This window comes from Ursus americanus, chromosome 19 (genome assembly GCF_024610735.1).
Source record: "Ursus americanus isolate L20-20 chromosome 19, mUrsAme1.1.p, whole genome shotgun sequence".
Classification (NCBI taxonomy): domain Eukaryota; kingdom Metazoa; phylum Chordata; class Mammalia; order Carnivora; family Ursidae; genus Ursus; species Ursus americanus.
The window spans coordinates 20,968,211-20,989,481 of NC_142145.1; the positions used below are offsets into that span (position 1 = coordinate 20,968,211).

The window sequence follows — 21,271 nt, forward strand, 5'->3', positions numbered from 1 at the left end:
TCTTTGTCCAAATCCTTCGTGCAGTATCCTAGATGGCGGTAACAAGAATGAATTTGGAAAGAACAAAGTATAATAACCCCAAAACACACAACAAAAAATGATACATGTAAGTATTTGAAACATTCTAGGAAATGCTTTTCTAATCCTCTTTACATTATAAAAAGTTCACATAGACATGGAGATTTAAACATGCCTCTTATTTATTCAAATCCTGTAAGAGAGGTCATAGGTCATTCTCGACTCCCTATTCCATAGTTGCGCACGTAGGTCCTTTGTAAAGACTGTTCTTAGATTCACTTCTAGTTTTTCAGAGATTTATTTTTTTCTTCTCTCTTTTTTCCACTTAATTTATATTTTTATTTGAAATTAATTCATGTAAGAATGTACTTTTTTTTGTGGAGATGAGTTAGCTCAACTTATAGACTACATTGTTCTTTTTTTTTTTTTTAAGATTTTATTTATTTATTTGACAGAGATAGAGACAGCCAGAGAGAGAGGGAACACAAGCAGGGGGAGTGGGAGAGGAAGAAGCAGGCTCATAGCAGAGGAGCCTGATGTGGGGCTCGATCCCATAACGCCGGGATCACGCTCTGAGCCGAAGGCAGACACTTAACCGCTGTGCCACCCAGGCGCCCCTAGATTACATTGTTCTTATTTGGAATGTATATGATGTTACCAAGATAAGTAACACAGAACAAGTTTTAAGGATAGAATTTAGTATAAAAGGCATCTATTGAAAGAAATCATTTGACCAAAACAGAGTTAAACAAATACTTTCACAGCCCTTAGTATCTCTAATAGTGGACTTACATTTCTCACATTTAAAACCACGCAACATCATTGCTTGGGAAAGTTCCATGAGTCAGTATTCTCTAAGAACAGCTCTAAGAGAATGAATGATAGTGTGATATGAAGATATCCTTTGAATTCACAGTGTATTCTCTTTTTTTTTTTTTAAGATTTTTTTAATTTATTTATTCGACAGAGACAGAGACAGCCAGCGAGAGAGGGAACACAAGCAGGGGGAGTGGGAGAGGAAGAAGCAGGCTCATAGCGGAGGAGCCTGATGTGGGGCTTGATCCCATAATGCCGGGATCACGCCCTGAGCCGAAGGCAGATGCTTAACTGCTGTGCCACCCAGGGGCCCCTCACAGTGTATTCTCTTATTGAACTTACTTACACAATGCATTTAAATTGGCATGGTGCATTTGTTATTTAAAAATTGGTTATCTATTTTTTTTTTACACTATCCTAATATCCTCCCCATCTTAGTTTATCCATTCACTGTGTTTTCACTGGGGGGGGGGGGGAGATGGAAACTGTTGACTCAATTGGAACTTAAAAAAAAAATTAGCTACTGGTTCGGAGCTCTGGTCTAAACTGTAATGGCATATGAAACTGATGTTGGTGACCAAAGTTATGTTTTCAGAGTTACTCCAGAACAATCCCAAGCATATACTTCTGGTTTGTTATTATTAACTATAGCAGTTGGTTTTGTCAGTAGATTTTTTAAAAAATAATTAAAAAATATGGGACCTTGGAACAATTATTCTGAAAGCAATATTGATAATGGGAAGTGAGGTGTTTCTTCCAGCCAATTAAAGCATCTGCCTATATTCATTAGATCCTTCATTTCCCTGTGAAGATGTAAAACTTTAAAAATGTTCTCATATCTCAATCACATTTTTTCCTATGAATCACTCTCCTTACTTTTTATAAAATAAGTCAAGAAGCAGAAAGGAGAATGTTGGTTGCCAGAGCCTGGAGAAAGGGAAGAAATGGAGTATTATTATTTAATGGGGACAGAGTTTCAGTTTAAGGAGATAAAAAGTGCTCTGAGAGTGGGTGCTGGTGATGATTGCACAACAATGTGAAAGTACTTATGCCACTAACCATACACTTAAAAAATGTTAGAATGGTAAATTTTATGTTATACGTATTTTACTACGATAAAAAAGTATTGATTTTTAAAAAAATGTAAGCAGGGCAGCAGATGTCTGAAGACAGGTTCTTTCTAAATTACAGACTAAATATTTTTATTCTTGAGGGAGTTCTCATGAATTACATGTTGTCCAATTTTAACATAACATAAAAATTTATAGCCAGTCTATTCTACAAATTCTAGGCAAAAACAGAAAGACTAGACTGGAAGAACTATTAGGATACATTGTCTTCCTTATAATTATGCTTTTACCCTCACACCCTTCCCAAGACTGTTTCAATCATAGCTCTCTGGACATCGTCTATACTCAAAGAACACTCAGATAATGCATCAATGAAGAGATCAATAACCAAAATAAATACAAGAGATCTATATCCACTTGAACTGAATTGACAAATAACTGGACCAGACACTATAATCAAGTAGAAATGCTCTGTGTATTATGATTGCATAAAAACACCAGTGTGAATTCTGAAGTGTAAATATTATTGTAAATGCCAGTTTCGTATTTATCTTTGCATGATATCAATCACCTAAGGATTCCTGCATGTCCTCTCTCTCTACATTGAATGAATTTCAGACACCAACTCTATCTGTTGTGGGGAGGACTCAGAGCTCTGGGTCCAAATAATTCAGTGGCCAAAGTGTATTTTATGAAGGATTTAGGATGACTGGGAGAGAAACAAAAAAAATGTTATGTTCAACATATAAGGGGAAGATCAACATTCAGAGGAAGCATGGTCAGACTGAAGAAGAGGGTCTAGAACACCTGTGTGAGCAGTGTGTTTTCAGGGGGTGCAATGCAGCAGGAAGTGGTGTGAATTCCAGTGCCCTCTGGACAACCAAGAGAAGAAACCCCCAGTGAGGGGGGACAGAAGATCTGCAAATTAATATTGTAACTCACACTGCGTCTTTGTTTCACAATCCTCACTCTCTCCCCTCTCCTCACTTTTATACTTTTGTTCACAGTCCCTAACAAGTGTGTATCCCAGTTGGGAGTTAAATGTAAATGACTCACCCAGCTGTCTACTTGACAATCATGTTATGTTGATACAAGAACCAGCCCAATGACAGAGGACAGAGACCTGAGTCAAACCCATTCTGCCACACCACATCTTCAAGAAGCATGCCCCTCTGAGGTTACCCAATGATATGGTCCTTAGATTACCTCTGCATTGTTTTTGTTTGTTTCTTGCTTTGCTTTGTTTTTAAAGAAAAAGGAGAAAAGAAAGAAAAGAAAGATGTTAAAATATCTGGGACAAAAATGATCAGTATGTTTTCTGGAGGTGGAAACTGCTGTTTTTTAATTATCCCTTTGGGTAGTTTCTAGGTAAAGGGAATGGTATGATCACTAAACTAATTTTCAGGTTATTTAAGCATGCCAAAAATATGCTCACCCACGAGGGAGTGAGGCACTAAGATACAGGAAGACACTAGTCACTTTTTCTACTGTTTTAATTAACACATCACATACACTATCAAACTGTGAGTGACTAACTGGGTATTAGCTTTCAGGAATGCAACAAAATTACATCCGCACCTGGTGTGCAAGAATAAGAATTTTAACACTAGAAAGGTGCAATGATAGAACAAGAGTGATCCACTCTTCTGCATTAAAAAAAATCTAAACCTGCACAAGGATCCATGCCTGGTGATTCACTGGATTTTATTTATTTTTTAAAATTTCATTCTTGGTAATCAATCAATAAATAACTGAACATGTGAATTGAATCCAGTATTCTTTAATCAATATACATGTGCCATTTTCTCTAACTCAGTAAAGATAAAATGATTGTGAAAAGGTCTGACAAGTGAAAATAGAGTCCTAGATGTCTGGAGTCAGAGATTTTAGAGATTGTCTCTCCAACTCTCTCGTTTTATCAATGAGAAAATGATGTCAACTTTGAGGACTTATAATCAATTAAATTTGGTTATATTAAAAGTGAATTTTCTCTCCTATGTTTTCCTATTAAAGTCTGAGTTCCATGAAGACAAAGACTGGGTCACTTAGGTATATAGAGTCATATAGTAGGTGTATTTGCAGTGTGTATGTATATATATATGCATGTGTATGTATGTATACAGTATATAGTAGATATACTATCTACTATATGTAAACGTTGAATGAATCAATGAAACTGATCTTGACTTTCCAAGATTTCAAAGAGCTAGGAAAGGAGCCCAAGCATCTTGAATCGTAGCATTCTCTAAATGTTCTTATTCTCAGAACTTTTATATTGGAAAATAGGAGAATAGTCAAGTACCAACATAAGCTCTTCCCAGTCTACAACTTATGCTTTATATCCTACCCAACTAATTAAGTTGTAATATTTATTTCTTTAAATAATAATTGAATTTTAAAATAAAATCTTAAGAAAATTATTCCTATAAAGTTTTCTCAATAAAACAGTCACATTTTAAAGTCCATTCTGTAAATCATTATTTTCTCTTTTCTTATGAAGATGTTATTTCTTGTAAAGCAATTTTACTATGAGAAATAACCATATAATCATGACTCATTATTACCTAAAATTAGTATCTATAGGTAAAGCCATTCCTCTAGAACAAAATTTGTGTTCCCAGTAAGCCTGCAGAAAGGGAACAAGTCTGTTCTATGACTATAGCTATATAAAAGTAATCTGCTCTATGGGGGTTTGAAGAACAATATAGTAACAGAGTTTCTTTTGGTTCTTTAATATAAATGTATATAAACAGAATCTTACTGTTCGCATAACTTGGGACATGATTTCTCAGTCCTGTTGGCTTATTGGTAGCCAGAACCTTAGCAAGTAGCTATAAATGGCCATTCTATACCTTATAGTGACTTCTTAATTCTATGTACAGAAATCCTAGCTATCTATGTGCAAACGTATTAGCACTACCAAATTTTCTCATTGACTGTCAATAAAATGATCAATTATGTTCAGTAATTGTAAATATTATATAGAATAAAAATTTTAAATATGGCTCTGTTCTATATTAAATAAAAATCTCAAGTAAAATGAATAACATAAATGCTATAATTCTTTTAGTTGAAAATACTACTAATTATTCAACTAAAATACCCTTTTTAAAATAAATTTTGTTTCTTAAAATGGTAATGGGGTAAACATCAATAAATTTAAGAACTTTTGTTTCAAACATAAGGAGAACATCAAAATACAGTATTGTTTTCGTCTTTCTCTTCAACACTGGGACTAAACAACAACAACAACAACAACAACAACGTGTTTTGACCACCCGGTTTCTTTCTCCTTGACAACAAACCAAGAAGAATCCAAGAAGAAACCAAACTCATATTTTATAATTCCTTCAAAGCTAGGAAAAAGGATAACAGAAAGGAGAGGCAAATAAGTGGTTTTCAGGGCCTGGGCCTGCTGTATTCATTCTGAAAAGCTAATGAACAAGTTAAATTTTCTAGCAGTGCAATGTTCCAGATATAACCACAGGAGGATAGAGACAGGAGTGCTTATATTTGGTTGTAGCAAGCATTGCATATTACAGAAGAGTACAGGCTGGGATATTCGTGTACATATATAGAAATCAGTTGAAAATCCAATTTTGCAAAACAGGAATTCCCTTTTCAGGGAGGTAAAAATCCATATTTAAATACAGCCAGCCTCCAAGGTCATTCAATAATGCCTTATTCACATTTCAGAAGAAAACACTCATCCTTTACTAGAGTAGACTTTTGAAGAATATGATCACACACGCATACGCACAAAACTGTTTCTATCAATTTCTATGTTCTGTTCTGGAGGAAAGATGCTCGTGAAAACCCTAATAAAAATAAGCCATTAAAACAAGAGAAATCATAACACATTTTCCAAATTTCATCCATTAACAACCTACAATAATTGTAAAGATCTACTTGACTATGATTTGGCAATCTCTTAATTTGAGTGTCACATCTGTAAAACATTTAATGTTGTTGCAAATAATAATACAGTTTTTAGGGGATATTTATTTCGGGTTACTTTCCTTTAGCTCATTTTTTTCTCCCTAAGTTCACTTATTTTACCCCTTCTAATTTTAAGTTTATTTTACTAGTTCTTATCCAATATGGGGACTAAAAACACAAGAGGCCAATGATTTTAGAGACATTTCACTTGTTCCAAAAGACAAATTCATTTGACAGAGGCAAATCTGATCACAGTCACAAAATAGGGCTTCATCGGAGATTTTTGCAAAATATGGCAAGGAATCATACATTGAGTGAATAGCTACCGACACAAAGTTAGATCCTTTGTATATGTTCTATTACTACTTCTTCATGGTAAATCCATAAGGAAAGCATTAACATTCATACTCCATGAATACAGAAACTGAGGCTTGCTGAGGTCAGAAACTTTCCTAAGATCACATACAGTAATTAAAAGAGAAAGCTAGAATAAAAACCAGAGTATGACTTTCTCTAAGACTCGTAAGATTTTCTTGCCGTCTCCCAGAGCTTAGACACCAGTTAGGCTGATCCCCTGCCTCACTGAGGCCCAGGGACAGTGAAGCAACTTCCATGATAGCACACAACCAAGTGATGAAAGAGTCAAGCCAACCCAATCCTTGTTTGCTTCACTGGACTATATGGCTTTAGCTTATTTTTAACCCCAAGGTACACTTGAAATAAGGAGATGTTTCTAGAGAATTGACTTCTGGCATTAGGCTCCTTATCTTCAGCCACACCTAGCCTAATTTAAGTCCTTTTGAAAGTTATATCAGCTTTGCATGCCAGGAAAACATTCATCACTGGACTGCTTCATAAATATAACCTTATTGGACCTCAAGAAGGGCCTTTGGTGTCTATATTTATAAGTGGAAAATAGGGATGATGATGAAATATCCCATTCTAATTAATCAGTCAGGAAGCAAAGTCTCTCTACTCCATCTCTTTCAAGGTGAAGGTTTTGTTCATTCCTTCAATCAGTTGTGGCGTCTAGCACATGATGTCCTATACTGGTAAAGATAAGTAAACAGACATCTTAGCTTCCTGATGGGATAGCCTTTAATCGTTGTCACATTTATAAAGCTGTCTGCTATTAGTAAACCAATCCTTTCTTTAATTAACTCAAGTGTGGTTGAAGAAGATACTGAATCCATGCTGCTCACTCACTGTGCTGTTCTGGAACATTCCTTCACGTGGAAACCACCATGCACCCAAGGAGGTGAATGAATGGGGCAAGTGAAAATTACACGTACAGGGAATGAAACAGTGAACCTTTCCATGACTTACCCTTGAATTAACTACTTCCAGGGAGACGTTCTGAGGCGGGGCACTTGGCACTAAAAGGAACAAAACAAGGTGAGACTGTTACTGCCAAAGTCAGAAAAGAGAAACTACAACCCTCTCTGAAAAGAGAAAGCGTGACTTTCACTGTTCATGATGGTAATTAGGTAGCTGATCCAGGTGGCACTTCAAAATTTTCCTGGAGAGATGAGAAATAACTGCCTCTGTTTATTTTTTCTCACTTGGTAAAGCCAGGCATCCATATAGGGAGCTCCCTTCTCCAAACTGTTAGGCAAGAGAGCACCTGCCGTGATACCAAACACTGCTATTTAATTACGGCTTTCTTGTTATAACCTTCCCAGAGAAGCCAATAAAAACACACAGGAGATTTCCTAGAGTGGTTTTAAAGGCTTAAGATATTGTGTATTTCAGGATCTGCATGGTTTTATTATAAAATATGTCATTCTAATGGTCACTCATGTTGCTTAATCCCCTTACCGCAATCTTTATTATCTCTTAAAAAGTGAAAAGAAGAAATACACCTGTCTTTTTATCTGTGTGTAATTAAACCTGTGTGTGATAGATGCCAGCAGGTTATCAAATAGCTTTCACTGAATCAATTCCATTAACAACAACAACAACAACAAAAAAAAACAGTCTATTTTTCTTTGTGGATTTTCTTGGTATTTTTTTCTCTTACCTGAATTTTGATTGCTCCATTCCTTCATGGAAGAAGGAAGAACAGGTGCAACTTTCTTTATTACACTTGTAGTGAGTATTTACTATATCAAAAAGTGAGTATTCTATCATGTGAGTGATTCAAAGACACCATTCACTAAATGGCTGTGATGTGCCAGATACTTCCTAGATGTCTTAGATGAATCATGAACAAAATAAAACTTTCTGCCCCCACAAAAGAAATAGAAGTACCATTCAATAAATGCTTAACACGTCTTAATCTGTAAAATGAGTAGTCCCTATTTGGTTCATGACAATTTGATTAATTTAACAGAGAAGAAATGCTCTCAGCATTTTCAAGAATTTAAGGGCCCTTTCTGTCATGTTGCCTCTTCTTTAACTTGAACTTGGACAATATCTACATATCTTGAGGGTACTTATATTTTACCCTGAATTCATTTATGCCCTACTCTGAGTTTACCTTCTGAAAAGTAATCACCATGAGGGCATGGTACATGTCTGATTAATCTTTACAGCCCCCAAACTGACACTTAATTAATAGCTACTGACTCAATGACTACATGAGCAAATAAATACTTACTTAAATATTAGCTCCTAGGCCTTTCTGGACACCATAGGAATTATAATCACTTACTCTGTTTCAATTTTGAACTTCTTATCTTAGTACTTGGTGAAGGTTGTGGGCAATGTAGCTTGTGATAAAAACAAAACAAAACAAAACAAAAACAAAACACTCACCAGAGGCTTGTTTTCATGAATTAGGTCTACAAGCTCTCAGAAAATATTTCAACTTTTTTTAGTTCATATTATATTTCTTTTCAAATACAGAATATAATCCCCACAGGGTCCAGGATTTGTGTCCCTTTTGATGCTGAATCCTCAGTATCAATAAGAATATTAAGTATGTGGGTCACATGCAGCAAATATGTGTTGAATTAATTAATTAATTAACAGAGAGATTATAAGACATAAAAAGTTTTTCATACTCGGGGTTTTAGTCATAACAAGCTTTCTTTTTGCAGTTTTATTTTTTTAAATTAATGTATGATATACATACGGTATAATGCACAAATCGTGTACGCATGATTGGATAAAGTTATATGTCTGTGGGTGTGTTCACATTAAAACCCCACCTAGATCAAGATATAGAATATTTTCAGTATCCTGGAAAGTTCACTTGGGTCCCTTCCCAATCAATACCCTTCTAAGGGTATCCACTATTCTGACTTCTAATACAATTGATTAGCTTACTACAAATGAAATCTGTGATTTTGTTCAGGCTGGTTTCTCTTGCTCATTATTATTTCTCGGGATTATTCTTTCTGGTGCATCTTGTAGTAGTTTCAGTTCTTTGGGGTTTTTAATTGGTCCTATGTATCCTAAGACAGGACCATTCTGTTTAATATTCACTCATTCTATTCTTGAATGGCATTGGATTACTTTCCGTTTGCGGCTATGAGACTAAATCTGCTATGAAAACTTTTGTACATGGTTTCTGATGAACAACGGTACTCATTTTCTTCATTATATACCTAGGACTGGAAATCCCAGTAGCAGTAGAAATCCCTATCGGTGTTATGTATATGTTAAATATAGCAAATTTCCAGAATTTCCATTATTCTTACCAAGCTTTTTTTTTTTCTGGATCTTTTTCATTTTAGTCATTTGGTAGGTATGTAGTGCTTTTATTTGCTTTTCCCTGAGGACCAGCCATGTGAAGCATCTTTTCACTTGTTTGGTGACGTTTGGATGTCCTTTTTTGTGGAGTTCTTAAAGTATGTGTGTGTGTGTGTGTTTTTTTTTTAAAACAGACCAGTTTCCTTCAAAACTCATTTCTCAAATTTTCATTCTTTTATATCTTATATTCCATGTTCATGTTACTATGATTAAAACATTAAGATTTTTTTCTCTGAAGCTAAAATAGTCAGAAGGGCTCTTCTGCATTTGGCAACCTTCCTATCTTCTCGATTCTTCCCAAATGTTACATTAATGAGACAGACTTCCCCAAACTACCTTCGTAGACTGGCGGACATCCCAGTCCAGTTTTCAGGGAAGGGAAGAATGCAGAGGCTTTAACAAGACCATCTCCATATTCTCTTTTTTAAAAGAGGAAATATTAGAGTAGGTTGGAAATAATAACAATGTGTGTGATCAGAAAAACTACCCAGAATGAGATCCTCACAATGAAGAAGAATTTAATATAATCCATATTCAAATTATTCTGTAAAGAATTGAAACTTAAAACAGGCACCGACTGAGAACAATGCTAAGTGCTCCATCACGTAACTTCACAAACTTGGAACACACTGGCTGTTCTTGCCTCCTATGATCAGGAAAGAAAGTAGAGCATTTCTCCTAGAGCGTTTTTAGTTCTCAATCTCCACTCCGCCCCTCTCACTATCAATTCCCCTATTATTGAGAAATAGTGGATAGGATTAGATGCGTGGTGGAAGCAAATGGAATCCACATTTATTTGGGCTTTTCTTTATTTGATCTCCCAAGATGTTACATTGTCTCATTAGGGGAAGAGGAAGGCCATAGTTCATTATTTTCTCTTCAAAATGTCAAGAAATTTATCATTTACAATTGGTTCATTAAAGCCAATCAGAGACTTTTGGTCCAGAAACTCCCCTCAATATGGTGAAACATGTTGGTTTGATACCTATGATGATGATGCATTCTGTAGAGTAGATGAAATTACAACATTTGTAAATGAATCTCCATATAGACAGGCACTTGAATTCCTCCCCTTACCAAATGGGTGCTGTCCTGTACCCATAATTTATGGATTGAAATAACTGATATATAATCATGAGCTTTGCACTTTAAGCAATTATTATGAGAAATTCATTACAGAATAAGAGAAACTCAAGATTTTTTCACAGTAAATCTTGCTTCTTTTCTTACTAGCTTATGTGACCTGGCTCTGCAGCTTACTAGCTTTGACCTCTTTCTAGTATTAGCTTTGTTATCTGTAAAGTAGGAAAAAAATTAGAGTATCATGAGGATTAAAGGTTAATAATGCTAAGTGATTAGAGCAGGGCCTTGCACTAATAAGTACTCAGTAAATACCAGTGACAACAGCAAGAAGTACATTCTTATAGTTAAGCTTGCCTATGAAATTGGGTCCTTCCACTTTTGGGCACTGAGCAAACTGGCAAGGAAATTCATAAATATTAATTGATTCATAAAATATTTTAATGACCTACAGTTGTCAACTACTTCAAGAGACAGTGTTTGAGAACAAACAGGCAAAATTAGTTACATTCCACACTAAATATTAGGCTCCCTAGATCTGATGTTCTAAAATCCCAAATGGTTTAAAGAAGTAGATTGTTGTAAAAAAGATACCATAAGTGGAGGAATCTGAATGAAAAACAATCTTTCCTCCCAGAAAAACAATTAAAGATGGCTAAGTTAGAGATGACAGCTTATCAGGATAAACATCTTCACAAGCATTTTAGCGTGAACAGGAATACCATTTGGATAATTAATTCAGAAAAAAAATTATTTGCATTTTATTTTGTTTTTGTTCCATTTTTTTACGGTCCCAATACAAATTTTTATGGTAAGGGTTCCTCTGACCTGATAAGAAACAGGGTATTCTCTATAACACAGATGCATTTAGACACAGCCATCTATCAAATTAGTCACATAAATGGGAAGTCCTAAAGATAAGTCTATACATACTAACAATTGTATTGTTTGGTTGAACTGTCTGATTAATTCAGTAAATACTGAGATGATGAATACAGAGACGAATATAACAGCATCTCTCACATTAAGGAACATGTAGTATAGGAGAAAAAATGACATGTACCTTGTCATAGATAACATTTATTGAACACTTAAATCTATGCCATGCTTATATTTTATGTGCTCACATGGATTAGCCCATTTAATTTCCACAACATCTCCCTTTTATAACATCCAGAAAGTCAAGGAGAAGACAGCTTCATGACTGAAGACTGGGAAGTAGGAGGCTAGGAAATGTATGAAATACATCTCTGTATGATGTGTGACCTCCTCATGGTCAGCTCCCATAGAGTGAAGATATCAGATTGAGCAGAAAGAAGGGGACTGGATAACAAGAAAGGAAAGCCAAGAGTGTAAGGGGTTTTGTTGGAAATCAAAAGAGATGAATTCATTGTGAAGAGGAATGCAGACCAGGTCCAGGAGCCCAGTCCGAGGGGGCCATTCAGTTCCTGCTTTCTCCTATCAAATGCATCGATAAAGACAAGTTGGCATCCTTTGCACAGTGACGTTTGTTGGGTTAGGGTCATGAAATCCTTTTATTTAGTGACAGGCATTTTCTAAGTCCTAACTGTTTCAACACTTAGAGATAATAATTCTTAGACTAATGAGTAATAATCTCTCTCTCTCTCTCTCACTTATGGCATTTAAAACCAAAGTGGAGAATAAGGCCACAGTATTACAGTTCAGAGTGTGAATGAAATCTACATAAATTATGTAAAATATTCATTTTCATTTGTTTTCCTTTTATTTTTATAATTATAAGTTGTGAAGTAATTTATTCTGCCAATAAATATTCTATTCTGTCTTCAATAACAGAATCAGACGGATGGGCATTAAAAATGATACTGAAGCAGTGTCACATATAAAATATTTTTTTTAAGTTGAAATTGCAAATGAGCATCACTCCTGTGTCTTTGCTGTGCTATCCTTAATAACATGCATGACCTTCCTCGATCCACTGATATTTGTGAAAGACCCACCCAGATACTTTTCCAGATTAAACAATGATGGATTGGTTAAAGAAGCACAAGTTAAAGTCTTTTTTTTTTCCTTGAAATTCAGAAGATCAATAATTTATAGAATTATATACAACAACATGGAAACCGTTGCTGAAAAGAGATAGCTTGTTGCCTTTTTAATATTCATGGAGGCCATCTCTGCATTTCTACACCTGCCTGAATTTCCACTGGCTCCACATCATATACTCTGCTGCCCTTTATTTTCACTTGTCATTAAATTTCCCAACATTTCCTTATCCTTTTCTTAAAGCTCTAGTTTCCTCTGCTACTGCTTTGCCAAATCCATCTTTTTCTTAAGAGTTCTTCCTCTCTTTTATGATATTACAGAAAATATGTCTAATATTTCACTTGTTAGGCAAGGTACAACTAAAATTATGCATTGTCCCATTTAGTTTTAATACCTTCAATGCTGGATTATTTGGCCTACATCCTTACAATGTATTTTCAAATTAAGTGGTATATGTAGGAGGACTGTCCACTGTTTACAGTTTTAATCACCCACCCCTCCTTCAGAACAGAAATAAAAAGTAACAAACCGATGTAGATTAGTCCACACACACCCACAAATGTGTTTGTGTTTATAGACATATAGAGACTCCTACCCCCCACCAATGATTTGAACTCTTAGGCAGTAGTCACACTTTTGAAGATCACCTATTAGGACATCCTGACACAGACTATATAACATACCTTTTGAAAGTTTAAATTGAACTGCAATAGATAGCTTGAGTGAACAAGTCAAATTTTTAATTTATGCTAATATATGTCATAAAATTTTAATCAGAGAGCCTTAAAGATGCAATCTATCACATACGAGCAATATTATGACATCATTATCAAATATGTGAGTCAAGTTTCACGGTCTGTAACTTACCATCAGAAAGTGTAACCACTGTTATGTCGTCAGTAGATACTCCTGGCCCATAGCGATTATAAGCTAGGAATCGAAGAGTATATTCCGTGAATTTTTTCAGGCCTTCCAGCTTATAAGATAGTCCATCAACTTCTATATTCTGGAGACATAAAATGCCAAACTGTTATTCAGGAGTAACATTAAAGCAGAAATGGCAGCCATTCTGTGCAATCAGTGAATTGGGTATTAGACTCTTACTCACAAAACTACGCTCTAGCCTTATAATGAGTTGTTGTAAAACCTAGCTTGTGACACACACTCCCCCACTAAATCCCAAACCATTCTGCAGACTCCTAGTTAAAATACCATCGTGCTATTTTTACAGTCATTAAGTTCCAATATGTTTAACACCGCCCAATACATTGAATGGTGTGCCGTATTCCACCCACACCGAAACGCTGACAGGCAGAAGGCAGCCTGTGAATCCACGGGAATAGAGAGTTGCTGCTCTACTGAAATGGAATAATTCACTAAGAAACAGTAGATTTCTTCCTCCCCTTGCTGAAACATAACCACAGTTCTTGAAACTGACAGATACTTTGCCACAATCTTTGTGTCTCACAAGGCTGTGAGGTGGTTTGGAACAGTTTTCAGTACTTCACAGCTACAGAAATGAGGTACTAGAGGGGAAGGTCATTGAGAAATCAGAGCCGGTGTGTTCTGGAAGACCCATTATTTCACTCTCCACAGTGATGCTCACACTCATGTTTGTCTCGGGTAACATTTCTAAATTTATTTAAGTGGGTTGGTGAAATCCATTATGGAAAAGCCAAAAACACGTTGAAAATGGAGAGAACAGAAAGATGGAAGCAAGAGCTAAATTGCATGAGGACAGCAAACAAATAAAAGATGGGATGGATAATTATATAGAAGGAGATCTTAGTGATTCCTATTGTGCAATATAACTTAGGGCTTGAACTATGTCTGAATAGGACTGTTGCAAAACATTTTTTTTTTTAAAAAGCAAAATCTCTATCATGCAGTTTATGTGGGAGCATGAAGACCACTGTACGCTTGGCAAGCTTCATAACACATTCGAAGAACTCTGTTATCCCAAGGTGGGATCTTCGTTTTTCTTATTTAACTGTGCACTTGTCTATATATCTTTTTACACTTGAAGTCGAGAATCTGGAAGTAAAGATATCTCAGTAGTCATATATGTGTCACAAAACAGAATTGCTGAGTTTCATGTGTGTCCCCCTAAATACTTACTTATCTGAAAATTTAATTTTCCTACTTTCTGGGGTCTGTGCAAACCACAGATTAGAAGCAGAATGTAAGAGGGAGGCAAGGAGCCTCTGGAGTGAGGTTTCCTGAAAACAATGAAAAGTGATAGAGGACTACAACCTGATGGTGAGAAGACAGAAATAACTCAAATACAAAAGAATGAAAAATGCAAGTTGACTGAGGTCATTGAACAAAAGACAGATCACCCTTAAGATAAGGACTAATGATGCAAATGCTTTCTAGGACCAGACGAGTTAATACAAATGTGGCTATGCTGGCCCAGACCCCTACCTACTCAGACCAAAAAAAAAAAAAAGAACACATCCTTTATAGTGACTTTATATCATTGCCCAATTGCCTCTCTTACAATCAGAATTCAATTAAATCGCTTCAAGTTTCTGATAACAAGTACTTTAAAACTGACCAGCTATCCAGTTAACATGCTGGACTGGACTGAGTTTGCAGATGTCCTCCTTTGGCTCTGGTCCTAGGACCATCCAATAAATGGCAGCATTGGGCCCATTCCCTTGCCTACCTGTTCCTTTCCCGTGGACACCTCAGTGCAGAACAATCTGTAACCTTGGACTGGACCGTTTGCATAGGCAGGGGGTTCCCAGGTAATAAGAATTGAGGTAGGTGAGGTAGATACAGCTTGCAGGTTTTCTATTGGCCCTGGAACTTGCACTGTGTACAAAAGAAATTGATTAGTCTAAGAGGGTTCTCTTTTTCAAAACCAGCAAAACACTTCTTTCACAGCTTAAGGATATTATATAGCCCTATGTACTATTTTTAGAAACAAATGGGATAAGAAAATAAAATGTAAATATAAAATAATGAAGTTTAGAATCATTTCATTTTGAAATTCAGGCAGGGACTTATATTAATCTAAATTACTTATTCAATTTTTACAGTGGAGGAAAGAGGTCGAGGAGTCTAAATGACTAGGAAAATGACAGAAAAAGAGGTGGATTCTTAATCTAAATTCTGAGTATGGAAAATTTTCCACTATGACAGTATGCCTTTGCTTGTGTAGGACTAATGACCACAGAAGGAAAAAGACAAAATACAATTAGAATACTTGTACATCATGATTTTACTTATAATTCAAATAAGCATAGCTATGGATAACTCACCACATCTTTATTTATGTCAGCATTTTAAAATCTTGACCAATTCTGAGTCCTTTAAATTAATTTTGGCATCAATTTTCAATTCCATTTTCTAGTATTCCATTTTCTCATAACTGCTACTTTACTTAATTGAGAATAAGTACCTTATTCATTAAAGACATTATATAGCACAGGTCCACAATCCCTTCACCAAAACACTTATGTCCAGATATGTTTTGAGATCTAGAAATTTTCAGATTTTAGGAAGGTAATATGGACATATTTAACACCCCAATATAACAATATAACAATATTTAACACCCCAGGTGGGGTCTATGGTAGCACCCTGTTATCGAATCATGTATTTGCAGCAAAATATGTGATATTCACATCCGACAGACTTATTAAAGACTATACATAGCAAAGCATAAGGTCAGATCAGGTTTGAGTATGACATGAGTTAAGAAACTCTTTCAAATTCCAGATGTGCACATTTTGAATTTGTGCATAATTTTTTATTTATGTACCTGGATATAAACGTATGGTTTGTAAACCAAAAATCCAATACCCATGTTAGTTATCATAATCTAAATTAAATGGTTTCATCATAGCAAGTATAATAACAATTTTATCTAAAACACACTGTACATTTTCCTCAGCCTTAAATACCACCTAGCTTTGAACAGATGCACATTTTAAGGCTTTAACGGAATTTTGTGAATGTCCAGAGTAAAACAGTCTGTTGAAAACTTGGCTGACAGAGATCTGAAAACACAACTCCTTAGACCAGTGCTGCACCTGTGTCCCTGAATCAGTCATTTTTCAGAATTTACTCCATGGTATCCAGCCTCCTTAAGGCACCGCTGCTCACGCAATCGTTTGGAGAAAAAAAAAAATATATATATATATATATATAATAAAATATATATAATAATATATATATTAATTACATATTTTACATATATTTTATTTATCACCTTCACATATTTCCCACCAGTCCCCAGATCTTGAGTATCCCTGTTATTGACATTTGCATGATTTCACCTTAACAAATGATTGCTAACAATCAATTTCTTTTTTTTTTTAAAGATTTATTTATTTATTTATTTGTCAGAGAGAGAGAGAGAGAGAGCACAAGCAGGAGGAATGGAAGGCAGATGGAGAGCAGGCTCCCTGCTGAGCAAGGAGCCCAACATGGGGCTTGATCCCAGGACCCTAAGATCATGACCTGAGCTGAAGGCAGATGTTTAACCCACTGAGCCACCCAGGTGTCTTAATTGCTAACAATTTCTTAAAAACTTACTTGAAAATCATTTTAGAACTACAGAAAATTTTAAGAATGAAAGTAGTACATAGAACACCCATGTTCCTTTATTCAAGTATACATATATTCTCTCTCTCTCTCTATATATATATATACATATATATTGCATTTATCATATTTATTGTATAGAGAGAGACAGAGGGATACAGAGACAGAGACAGGGAATCTGAATCTATCTATTCAGATTAAGTTACACATACATGACTCTCTATGCATCCATTTCACTGTCATTATCTCTTTAGTTGGCTTTATGCTGGAACAGTTCCAAAGCCCATCTCTATCTTTTTGGTCATTTACACTTTTGAAGACTATAGTCCTTTTTTAAAATTAATAGAATATTACTTATTTGGGTTTTGTTTTTGTTTCTTTGTGTTGGATTTTGGTTATGCATTCTAGACTAAAATGAAACATGTGTGATATCTGTCTCCTTAGGGCATCATGTCCAGAGGCATAAGACCTCTTTCTCTCCTTGGTTTGTTATATTAGTTCTGAATACTGGTCAAGGTGCTGCCAGATTTCTCCATCGTAGAGCTAACTGTTTCCCCTGTATTCCTCCCAACCTCAAGCCCCTGCTCCACTCCTTAAAACCAATAAGCAATTTTGGGGGAGATACTAGGTCAGAAATATCATATTATTTATCAAAATCCCTTAGAATTAGCACCTATTAATAGTTTTTGATAAACCAATTTTTAGCATGGTGGTTACAAATTGTTGTGTGTTTTTTTTTTTATTCAAGCGCTTCCTCCACATAACCACTTGTCACTCAACATTCTATTGTAAGCAAGAACCTGCATTTTTTAAAAAAGATTTTATCTATTTATTTGCTTCAGAGAGAAAGAGAGCAAGTGGGGGTAGGAGCAGAGAGAGAGGGACAAACAAGCTCCCCAGGTGGCTCCTGATCTCCCAACAGTGAGATTATGACCTGACCTGAAATCAAGAGTCTGATGCTTAACCGACTGAGCCACCCAGATGCCCCAAGAACCCACATTTCTATTTATGTATCTCTTATTGGTATGGGCAATGGATTTCTACTTTTTTATGGTCTATAATTCATAATTGTCCTTAATAATTTGGTGGTCCAATTGTCCAGTTTGAATTTAGCCAGTGAGGTCCTCTTTAAGTTGGTTCCTCTGTCCTCGTAACATGCCCTATCATTTACTGGAACACTTCCTGTCTTCTTAGCATAATATATTCCAAGCTCATCTTGATCCTACCCCAGTTCTGGAATTAAACATTTCTCCAGAGATGTCTCCTTCCTTTTAGTGGGGAATGGTATTCAAGACAAAGCTCTAGGTGTTAGCTGTGTTCATTGCTATTTGGGTGTCTTGCTTCTAGATCCTTTTGGTGAATGAGAAACAGGAATGTATATACACTTATACATACAGAAATGCATTCATGCATACATATACTCGAGTATACAGGTACACATGTACATTTTTTTAAATTTTTTTATTTTATTTTTTTAAATTTATTTATGTGACAGAGAGACAGCCAGCGAGAGAGGGAACACAAGCAGGGGGAGTGGGAGAGGAAGAAGCAGGCTCCCAGCGGAGGAGCCCGATGTGGGACTCGATCCCGGAACGCCAGGATCACGCCCTGAGCCGAAGGCAGCCGCCCAACGACTGCGCCACCCAGGCATCCCCACATGTACATTTTTTATAACTCTACAGAGATACCTCCCATTCTAATTCATCTCTACAGGGTTTGTTCTTGCGTTCCCCATTCCTTTTATGTCCTTTCTTCCATAAGGAGAACTCTGGTTCCCAAAAAGTTGTATTCTCACAGATGCTTTATAAGAGTGTCCTCACCTTGGTACTTTTCCAGGAAGGGGTAATTTTCCTATGGAGAATTCCTTATTTCACAAAGGGGACTTCAGTAGACAATACTATACAACAATGGGGAGTCTTGACTGTGTCAAAGTTCATAGTGATACAATTAGAACTGTATTATAATGAAGCAGACATTTTTCTCCATGGGAGGGGGGAAAGGCAAAAGAAAAACTTGCCCACTAACATTGTTCAACTGGATTTTCAAAGTACAATGTTTTAAAGAACATTAATAAAAAAACTATAATTTTCATGCTTCTATGATTACTGATATATTCACAATGACAGTGCAACATTTTAAGAGGGGAGGTTTTCCGATTTGCAATCTATTATTTTTCTAAGGAAGAGAGACAAAGAAAGGAGCAAGAGAATTGAGACTGAATGACCTGCTTAAGTTATATGTTGAATGTGACATAACCAGGATTTTGAAATCTCACAGAGCATATCCTTGTGGCCCAGTGATATATAAAGTATCAACTGAATGTGCTCCTTTTAGCTCTCCTGTGGCTAAAATGAAAGGATACTGCTTACTAAAAACATGGCTCATTCTGGAATCCAAGACTAAGATTTAAAAACGGCCAATATCCAAGGCCATCCTCCCACATTCAAGGAAGGTTTCCTAAGGCAGAATAACTCCAAGAGGCCTAGGAGATGAGTGAGTCTCCCTTTGTTGGAGAAAGGAAGGGAAGACAACGTTTGGGAAGTTTCTGCTCATCTGCTTCTGGAACACCAGGGGGTAATGGGAAGAAGAGCAAGCCACCCGAAGACCTAGAAGGCCAAGCTAAGGGAGTCGCCTAGCACAGTGGGGGTGGGAGTGCACAGTCCAACAGACTTGGACTCTGAGCACATGGCAATCAGATATGCCAACCTCATAGCCACTTCCATCAGGCATCATGGGGAAAATAGACAGGCTACCCAGATGTCCACAGCTCAAGGCAGCGTCCCCACAAAGACTACCAATAGGCCATATTCCTCTCCTGACAAGCCCAGTGAAGGCTGCTTAGTGTCCAGTCTCCTTGTCCAGAGAACGGTCAAAATACTCCACTTAGTTTCTTCTCCACAGGGGATATGCACAATGCTAGGCATATGCAACATATTCAATAAGCATGCATCAAATGTATACAGTTTATATACAATTATCAAATGTTACCCTAAATATCAAGCATAGGGATGCCTAGGTGGCTCAGTTGGTTAAGTGTCTGCCTTCGGCTCAGGTCACGATTGATCCCAGGGTCCTGGGATTGAGCCCTGTGATGGGCTCCTTGCTCAACGGGGATCCTGCTTCTCCCTCCACCTGCTGCTAGCCCTGCTTGTGCTCTCTCTCTCTCTCTCTCACTTTCTGACAAATAAATAAAATCTTTAAATACCAAGTCTAAAATAAAAATAGCTACTCTGCATAGCCTAACTCATTTGATTTTGTTAATTCAGGATTGTTACTGCAAATGATCAGAAAACAGTGTCTTCCTAACATACCTGATGAGAACTAAAGTTGGTATATATGTCCTTGTTTGTTGTACGTCCGTGAACCTGGGTACACTTTGCCCACTGTGTAATTTGTTTATATGCATATATAGCTTTGTTGCCTATAAGACAACATCAGGTGGTAAGTAATTGAGATTCAATTCACACTGGTAATGCTTACTCTGATTGTCTGTTCACAATTGAATTATTCTCCCTTCCTAATGGTCATTAGACAGTATCAGGGAAAAAACATGTGCTTGGGATTCCAGAAGAATTTTAAGCAGAGATAACAGACACCGCAAGTAAAAAAAAAAAAGAGCATTCAGAGCACTTAGTGTAAGTGTGCACTAACAGCAGTATGTGTTTTCACCAATTCCAGCCAAATGATAACATTCTATTTGTTGTTGTAAGGTTTCCACTTGGCTTTTTCTGAGAAAGGATTGCATCGTAGTACTAAACTATTTCCTACTTCAACTTTTTGTTTTAAATATAATTTGTTTTATGATCTGATTGCACTGGTTGATTTTCTTTAACACTGTCATGTATTAAAATTGAAATACCATGACGTTGTTGTTATTGCTCCAAGTAAATATAAACATTAAAACATCAAAGAATTAACATCGAATGATATAGTCATCATATATTAAGACCAAAATACTGCCTGCATATGGGATATTTTTCTTTACAACATTCCCAGCTAGTGTCAAGAGTATTTCACTTAAGCTAGTACATGCTTATTTTTCTTCACAACAGTGCTATGCATTCAAACTCGTG

At 36.2% G+C, this 21,271-nt stretch overlaps 1 protein-coding gene across 1 annotated transcript in view; it reads right to left on the reverse strand.

Moving 5' to 3' along the window:
- The window catches only part of LOC123787556 (netrin receptor DCC), a 184,087-nt gene extending 166,353 nt beyond the window's left edge, over window positions 1-17,734 (reverse strand). Inside the window, exons 1-4 of the mRNA XM_087869705.1 lie at window positions 17,707-17,734; window positions 15,313-15,461; window positions 13,512-13,650; window positions 7,170-7,219 (exon numbers count right to left, since the gene is read on the reverse strand). Of these exons, the coding sequence (XP_087725831.1) occupies window positions 7,170-7,219; window positions 13,512-13,650; window positions 15,313-15,461; window positions 17,707-17,734 (366 nt within the window). The remainder of the gene's footprint in view (window positions 1-7,169; window positions 7,220-13,511; window positions 13,651-15,312; window positions 15,462-17,706) is intronic.
- Window positions 17,735-21,271: the final 3,537 nt, after the last annotated feature.